This window comes from Nerophis ophidion, linkage group LG13, assembly GCF_033978795.1.
Source record: "Nerophis ophidion isolate RoL-2023_Sa linkage group LG13, RoL_Noph_v1.0, whole genome shotgun sequence".
In the NCBI taxonomy this organism is placed as follows: Eukaryota; Metazoa; Chordata; class Actinopteri; order Syngnathiformes; family Syngnathidae; genus Nerophis; species Nerophis ophidion.
In genome coordinates this window covers 24435867-24445253 of record NC_084623.1, presented here as the reverse complement: position 1 = coordinate 24445253, position 9387 = coordinate 24435867, and the positions used below count along the sequence as shown (strand labels likewise).

At 41.4% G+C, this 9387-nt stretch overlaps 1 protein-coding gene across 2 annotated transcripts in view; it reads right to left on the bottom strand.

Annotated features, from left to right (window-relative positions):
* Positions 1-21: 21 nt before the first annotated feature.
* Positions 22-9387, bottom strand: part of gtpbp8 (GTP binding protein 8 (putative)) — a 50483-nt gene continuing 41117 nt past the window's right edge. For both annotated transcript variants that reach the window (XM_061918617.1, XM_061918618.1), the window contains one exon: positions 22-1773. In XM_061918617.1, coding sequence (XP_061774601.1) covers positions 1751-1773 — 23 coding nt within the window. In that variant the 3' untranslated portion in view covers positions 22-1750. The remainder of the gene's footprint in view (positions 1774-9387) is intronic.

Here is a 9387-nt window from a genome sequence, read left to right as displayed (position 1 = left end):
AAGAAAGTGTAAGTTGACATCTTTTCAAAAAATGAATACATTTATTATGAAAAATGTAAAATGAAACATCACATATTTTTCACATCAATAAGTAGTATTTTACAGAAAAAACATAATTATTATCTTTTTTAAGTACAAATGGCTGGAGCTTTTTATGGGTTCAAGGGTGGCGGCTTGTTTTACTCCAAAGAGACTACACGTTGTATGCACGTGTAAGAACCACATATAAAATTTACTTTTTATGATTTTAATACAGCAATGCACTGTGTGAACCCTCTGTCCTCAAAAGACTACGACAGCCTGTCAGACGTACTGTATTTGAAGGGTTCATCGGTGATAAACACGTGGTACCTGTGCCATGTCACATACACTTCTAAGGTGTCATCTATAAGGCTTACCTGCGCACAACAAGGGCGTATACAATGCTTTTAACGCAAAGTAGATTGATAGTGCTTTATTAAGTATGTGATCCATTAAAAACACGCCAGATGTGAGAATGTGAGCTAAGTACAATACGTTTTGAAGACAAGGCAGAAAAAAAGCATGGTGAAGTGACGCACCAAGAACCTTTTTTAATTTTCATCCTTCATTCAATGGCGGTAAACCAAGTTTTATCAAGAACAACATCTGACTTACCTAATTATTTTAGTTTTTTATTGTTTAATCGATCATCAATAGTGAATTTACTATTTTACATGACACTGACTGATGCAATTTGTTAATCAAATTTGATATTCTGTATTGTATTTGCTCTTTAACATATGTGTGGCGAGTGTAAATAGATGTATTTGTCATGGTAGCAGAAAGTAAACACCATTACACACGACCTGGCACTCTATACATAAAAAAACAACACAGCACTTGATATTTGATAATTTGGTTTTATCACCATGGAAATATTTGTGCATTTTTTATAGTCATTAATAATAATAAACATCAAGTTATCAATCAAATAACTATATGGAATGAATTTTTCAACGTATGAAGCTGGCACTATGTCCTAAAGCTGTGTTTCTCCACTTTGGACAATTTATCAGAAGATATGACAAGTCTTTGCATATATTTCAAATATGTAATCAAATTCAAAATGTATTTAATTATCATGGCCTCTATTTGCGTAGAAAGTTTTAAGAACCTGCTTGTAAACTAACACTTATCATTGGAGAAAAAGAAAAATTAAAGTGTTTGCAAATTTAGGGATATTGTTTTGTTGCAACTCACTAACAAACACGGTGAACCGTTGTTTATTAATTGGTTTCGGGCCTAGATTGTGGAAAATTAAATTCTGCAAAGTAGGAAGTAATCCTTTTAAATTTAAAATGTTCAAAAATTTAGCATTAAAAACACGTATAAATACCGTTTTAACATTATGATACATGAAATAACAGCCACATGGTCACCTTTACATTAAAAGGCAGGCCTGGATGCTGCCTAAGGCTGAGCCAATAAGTGGACAAGATACTGAACAGTACACTCTGATTGGTTATATGCAGCTGCTACTGCATATAATGCATAATTTAAGGCCAAAAATATGTAAAACATGCTTTAAAAAACCTTCGCATAGTACAGGGAGGAAAAAATACACTTAATCCTAAAAAGGTTTCCCAAACAGCTAAATGTTCAGATACCAAATCTGATGAAACAGTTGTGTCATATCACATGTGGAGAATGTTAGATCCCGGGTCTCATTGAATAGCCTACCAGCGCTGATCAGTCTGTCACCGGTCATCAATCATCCAATCAGAGCAGTTCATGCAAATAAATGATCCGGATCTGTGGAACAAAACGTTTTGGTTATTTTAAGAGAAAGTTTGCAACCCCAAAAAGGCTGTCATAGATTAGGGATTTCCATAGTCAGAATGATTCAAATCTATTCCATCGTATTTGTTAAGAGCACAGCTGGTGATGATTATGATATGTAGTGCTTTACACTGACTGGTCACTAAATATAAGTAAGGTCACATCATAGATGTAGCTATAGCCGTTACAGTGATTCTCCATCAAGAAACTTATAAACAGAACACATTGAATAGAAAAAAATATCAATTAGATTTATATAGCGCTTTTCTAGACACTCAAAGCGATTCACAGAGAAGTGAGGACCCATCATTCATACAAATCTCATTTTCGACTTTTTCCCACTTTCAGATTAACAAATAAACATTGTTGAGATTGAACAATTTAGTGAGGTCCTCGGTTCTGGCAGTGCTGATAAACGGTAAAATGGTAGAAAATCAAACTTGACCAGAGAAAGAAAAAGAAAAGGAAAGAAAAGAAAAAGAAAAAACAGGAATGGTGAACCTGTGGAAGGATCATGACTGTTGCCGCAGGGCAGCAGTGAGGGAGACTTTCTGGTCGAGCAAACTGGTCGACAATACAACATAAACATTTCTGGCGTGTGCCAACAGGGCAGCGTGGTGGCACGACGAGCGTTGTGTCTGATGGCAGCCCATCCCCCATCTCATAACATCCTCAAACACGCCCACTGTACGCAGGGTGCTTCAGGTACTCAACTTGAGAAGTTTGAGTTTGAGTTCATTTCGAACATGCAAGCATACAACGTAATACATCACAATTTCCAGTTTCTCTTTTCAACATGTTCGAAAAGGAGTAGGAAGAAGCAGAGCTTATTTAATCCTACGTCTTTTCTCTTACATCACAGTTGCTAAAACTTTTCTTCACTTCCTCTTCTCAATGTATTCACAATATACTCCATAAGTATCACAATGAAAATAAATAAATAAATAACTGGTGAAGTAAATTATATTTCATAGTGTAACGCCGAGTGGTGTTTTGTTATTGGACTTTTGTGCTCGTCACGGATTGTCCATAACAAACACCATGTTCAAACATAAGGGTGTCCATATGTGCACTTGGCACCAGGACACCCTAGGCCGCAGTTCCATGATCGACTTTGTAGTTGTGTCATCGGATTTGCGGCCTTATGTTTTGGACACTCGGGTGAAGAGAGGGGCGGAGCTTTCTACCGATCACCACCTGGTGGTGAGTTGGCTGCAATGGTCGGGGAGGATGCCGGACAGACCTGGCAGGCCCAAACGCATTGTGAGGGTCTGCTGGGAATGTCTGGCAGAGTCTCCTGTCAGAGAGAGTTTCAATTCACACCTCCGGGACAAGTGTGAATTGAGGGAGGTGCTGGATATTGAGTCCGAGTGGACCATGTTCCGAACCTCTATTGTCGAGGCGGCTGATTGGAGCTGTGGCCGCAAGGTTGTTGGTGCCTGTCGTGGCGGTAATCCCAGAACCCGTTGGTGGACACCAGCAGTGAGGGATGCCGTCAAGCTGAAGAAGGAGTCCTATCGGGTTCTTTTGGCTCATAGGACTCCGGAGGCAGTGGACGGGTACCGATGGGCCAAGCGGTGTGCAGCTTTAGCGGTTGCGGAGGCGAAAACTCGGACATGGGAAGAGTTCGGGGAAGCCATGGAAAACGACTTCCGGACGGCTTCGAAGCGATTCTGGACCACCACACGCCGCCTCAGGAAGGGGAAGCAGTGCACTATCAACACCGTGTATAGTGCGGATGGTGTTCTGATGACTTCGACTGCGGATGTTGTGGATCGGTGGAGGGAATACTTCGAAGACCTCCTCAATCCCACCAACACGTCTTCCTTTGAGGAAGCGGTGCCTGGGGAATCTGTGGTGGACTCTCCTATTTCTGGGGCTGAGGTCGCTGAGGTAGTTAAAAAGCTCCTCGGTGGCAAGGCCCCGGGGGTGGATGAGATCCGCCCGGAGTTCCTTAAGGCTCTGGATGCTGTGGGGCTGTCTTGGTTGACAAGACTCTGCAGCATCGCGTGGACATTGGGGGCGGTACCTCTGGATTGGCAGACCGGGGTGGTGGTCCCTCTCTTTAAGAAGGGGGACCGGAGGGTGTGTTCCAACTATTGTGGGATCACACTCCTCAGCCTTCCCGGTAAGGTTTATTCAGGTGTACTGGAGAGGAGGCTTCGCCGGATAGTCGAACCTCGGATTCAGGAGGAACAGTGTGGTTTTCGTCCTGGTCGTGGAACTGGGGACCAGCTCTATACTCTCGGCAGGGTTCTTGAGGGTGCATGGGAGTTTGCCCAACCAGTCTACATGTGCTTTGTGGACTTGGAGAAGGCATTCGACCGTGTCCCTCGGGAAGTCCTGTGGGGAGTGCTCAGAGAGTATGGGGTACCGGACTGTCTTATTGTGGCAGTCCGCTCCCTGTATGATCAGTGTCAGAGCTTGGTCCGCATTGCTGGCAGTAAGTTGGACACGTTTCCAGTGAGGGTTGGACTCCGCCAACGCTGTCCTTTGTCACCGATTCTGTTCATAACATTTATGGACAGAATTTCTAGGCGCGGCCAAGGCGTTGAGGGGATCCGGTTTGGTGGCCACGGGACTAGGTCTCTGCTTTTTGCAGATGATGTAGTCCTGATGGCTTCATCTGGCCGGGATCTTCAGCTCTCACTGGATCGGTTCGCAGCCGAGTGTGAAGCGACCGGAATGAGAATCAGCACCTCCAAGTCCGAGTCCATGGTTCTCGCCCGGAAAAGGGTGGAGTGCCATCTCCGGGTTGGGGAGGAGACCCTGCCCCAAGTGGAGGAGTTCAAGTACCTAGGAGTCTTGTTCACGAGTGGGGGAAGAGTGGATCGTGAGATCGACAGGCGGATCGGTGCGGCGTCTTCAGTAATGTGGACGTTGTATCGATCCGTTGTGGTGAAGAAGGAGCTGAGCCGGAAGGTAAAGCTCTCAATTTACCGGTCGATCTACGTTCCGATCCTCACCTATGGTCATGAGCTTTGGGTCATGACCGAAAGGATAAAATCACGGGTACAAGTGGCCGAAATGAGTTTCCTCCGCCGGGTGGCGGGGCTCTCCCTTAGAGATTGGGTGAGAAGCTCTGCCATCCGGGAGGAGCTCAACGTAAAGCCGCTGCTCCTCCACATCGAGAGGAGCCAGATGAGGTGGTTCGGGCATCTGGTCAGGATGCCACCCGAACGCCTCTCTAGGGATGTGTTTAGGGCACGTCCAGCTGGTAGGAGGCCACGGGGAAGACCCACGACGCGCTGGGAAGACTATGTCTCCCGGCTGGCCTGGGAACGCCTCGGGATCCCCCGGGAAGAGCTAGACGAAGTGGCTGGAGATAGGGAAGTCTGGGCTTCCCTGCTTAGGCTGCTGCTCCCGCGACCCGACCTCGGATAAGCGGAAGATGATGGATGGATGGAGTGTAACGCCGTTTCGGCATCGTGGTACCGGGTTCGATTCCCTCACGGATGCGTCAAACGAAGAACACAACAAAGGTAGGATCTAACAAATTAATTAACAAAAGGTGAGCTCCGAACAAAAACACTGGAGCTAATAAAAAGGTAAAGAAAAGACGCTAGCGTGAAAGCTAAGAAATATAAAGAACTAAGACTTGGCATGAAGGCATAAAAAGTAAAAACAAAGATGATTAGCATGTGAGCTAAAGATGACTAGGTGGCTGAGCTAATGAGCTAGCGAGAAAAGCATACCTGACGTTACAATGCGTGAAAACAAACTAGAGTCCCAGGCAGGAGAATGAAAAGAGGAAGGCTTATAAAGGGAAGGTGATTAACAGAGAACAGGTGCACAGGAACTGGGAGTAACAGCTGAAACTAATAAGTAACCATGGTGATGGACTAAATGGAAAATAAACGGTTATAGTTTGCTTTGTGTATAATTTTAACTGTTTGCAATTTCACTATGTCATGGAATTTCAGTATCTTTGAAGTGGGTTAAATGTTTGACGATTTCGACTGGTTATTAGTCAAATCAGATTGCGTCAAACTGACTCGCCGAATAGTTGTCGATACTAAAACAACTGTAAATTCTACAGTAAAATGACCTTCGTTTTCTAGTAATGTTGAATTTTCTGATTTAAACCACCTCTTTTCTTTTTTGCTTGATTCATCAGACCTAATGTGGATGTGTCCATTTCAAACAAGCATCAGCAAACTAGGGCCCAAGCCCACCTAGTTTTTCCAAATGTATTGTATTCATACCTTTTAACACCAAAGCTGCTAGAGGATTTGTAACACTATTGTAAACTACCGAAAATCTTAAACAATGTGCGCTATCAAAACAACCCCAGCGGCCTTTTACAGTCCACGGTGCACACCTGCGCATTACTCCCATGTCCTCCACGCACAGAAAATCTATGCTACGCACAAAATCCAATCTAAACTCGAAACAGGATAAAATTATTTATTTATTCTGTACCATTTTTCAATGCAACTCTATGAATGACATGTGACAAGTGGTCACAACAGATAACAAAATGGCATCTGATACATTTGAAGGAGAAGGTGGTCGGCATCAACAATCATTTTATTGCGCAAAACTGATTACTGTCGGCAATACTGAAACCAAAAAAATCATCAGAAAAAAACTAGACACTATCTGCTTAAATCACACCAAAACAAACAAACTAAATGCCAATTGACAACAGTCTCTCTCTTTAATCGGTGTCAGAATACGCGCACACACTGCTCAACCACAGATGTGTTAATAATGGCCACAAAAAACGTCTGACCAGTCCAACACCACACAAACAGTAACTGCCAGGTCTTTACATTGTGATGTATACATTGTTTACATGCAACCTATCAAAGACATTAACAGCATGTTACTTTTAAATAAATGGCATGCTATCTCAATTTAGCAGAATGAACAGCCAATACATGTACACCAACACTCCCAAATCACATTTGTGCTTATTCCCAGTGTCATGAGTTTAAGAATGTTAGTTTTTGGATATTATCATAAAATGCTGTTAAAAGATGTAACATTCTTTAGTTTTAATTAGCATTCAAAATGTTAATAAAAACTTAGTAAAAAATGTACACTTTATCCCATGCTTGTGCTACATTATACATCTCATTGTACAAAATGTGGACGTTTTAAGATGAACAAAATGTGATCACTGTAAGACAGGGGTCACCAACGCGGTGCCCGCGGGCACGATGTAGCCCGTAAGGACCAGATGAGTAGCCCGCTGGCCTGTTCTAAAAATAGCTCAAATAGCAGCACTTACCAGTGAGCTGCCTCTATTTTTTAAATTTTACTTATTTACTAGCAAGCTGGTCTCGCGTTGCTCAACATTTTTAATTCTAAGAGAGACAAAACTCAAATAGAACTTGAAAATCCAAGAAAATATTTTAAAGACTTGGTCTTCACTTGTTTAAATAAATTCATTTTTTGTTTTACTTTGCTTCTTATAACTTTCAGAAAGAAAATTTTAGAGAAAAAATACAATCTTAAAAATGATTTTAGGATTTTCAAACACATACACCTTTTTACCTTTTAAATTCCTTCCTCTTCTTTCCTGACAATTTAAAAGTTAAAGCCCACCAGGCTGCACCAAACCTTTGGTGCCTTAATGACAAAGAAAAGTACAGTGGTGTATGCACAGCAGCGATGAAGGTTGCAAGCCTGTTTGGTTCAACTTATCTTTGTGAATTAGCCTCTTCTGATATGAACTTCATCAAGAACAAACACAGAACATGCCTCACTGATGCACATCTGCAAGACTCACTCAGAGTTGCACTGTCAAGTTACACAGCTGAGTACAACACACTACTTAACAGCATGCAATGCCAGGCTTCCCACTAACTGACAAAGCAACAGATAACAGATTTGGTGTCCAGTTCAAAGTGTGACATGATTTATTAAAACATTTGAGAGTCGACTTTTGTATTTTACATGAGTTATTATTTGTAAAAAACATGGTGTAAAGTAATTCATGATTTGTGAAAAAATGTTAGTGGTTAGCTAGTTAAAATGGGATATTGTGATTTCACAAGACTGTCTTAGAAGTGATCATTTGAATATGTTCAATTTGAAAAATGTGCACTTAGAGAAAATATAAAAATAAAGTGTTGCATATTGATATTTATCTGTTTCTATATATATCTATTGTGAGAAATCATCAAGATGATCAGTTTTTCCACAAAGATAAATATCATTAATTCTATAATAAAATATAGTTAAAGGTAAACTGAGCAAATTGGCTATTTCTGGCAATTTATTTAAGTGTGTATCAAACTGGTAGCCCTTCGCATTAATCAGTACCCAAGAAGTAGCTCTTGGTTTCAAAAAGGTTGGTGACCCCTGCTGTAAGAGGTACACAGCAGGACTCACCCGCTAAAATAAAACATAGAGCTCATGAAAAACATCCATCCATCCATTTTCTACCGCTTATTCCCTTTCGGGGTCGCGGGGGGCGCTGGCGCCTATCTCAGCTACAATCGGGCGGAAGGCGGGGTACACCCTGGACAAGTCGCCACCTCATCGCAGGGCCAACACAGATAGACAGACAACATTCACACTCACATTCACACACTAGGGCCAATTTAGTGTTGCCAATCAACCTATCATATTTTTTTATTTTCATTGACAGTGGGTCAAAATTTTATATTATCATTATATATTAGACAATAAAATAAAACAATGGAAATGTCAGCTGTTTTTTTAAAATATTATACTTAAGTAATAAAACATTTAACTTGTAATGTCAGCTTTTGGACTGGTGCGATGCTGGTGTGGCTACAGTGTGCACATACAATATTTTTTTATTTTCATTGACAGTGGGTCAAAATTTTATATTATCATTATATATTAGACAATAAAATAAAACAATGGAAATGTCAGCTGTTTTTTTAAAATATTATACTTAAGTAATAAAACATTTAACTTGTAATGTCAGCTTTTGGACTGGTGCGATGCTGGTGTGGCTACAGTGTGCACATCTGACGTTGCTCACATGTGGTCAAAAGAATGCTCAGGGCGTTTGTGCATTTGCTCAGACACGTGAACAATTAGGGGCAACCCTGCCCAGTGGTTTCTGACAATTAGGGTCCTGCTCTTTCCAGTGATTCTTGTGTCATTACGATAATCCATCAATGTCATGTGAAATGTGTCATTATTTCTTTACTCATTTAGCGTTTGTGTTTAGTTGCTTAGTTATTGTTTTATTTTATGGACACAAACTAGTAAAGTGAATGCTGGGAAGTGTCAGGAGTGTAATAGAGGTATTCACTTCCAATTGACTGCTGGTTTCTAGTGTCTCCATCAGTAAACTAACAGACTGATGAGATAGGAAGGTGGATCACAGAAGAATAAACATCAAACAAAGTATGTTGCACTTTTACGCTTCAGAGTCTGGATTTTGGTATGCGGTTTGCCAGATGGAGTAATCAAATACTAGTGGTAGGTAACAGAGTCTTATCTAATCTTTATCTCTCCCCATCTTATCTTTTTTTTCACTGCTGGTTCCTCAATCGGGATGTTTTCCCGGGTTGTTAAAATGCGTGTGAGGAGTTGTGTCACGTCATGGTCATTTTCTTAAGCGATCCGAATCGAGATAATGACACTCTAAACACGTTC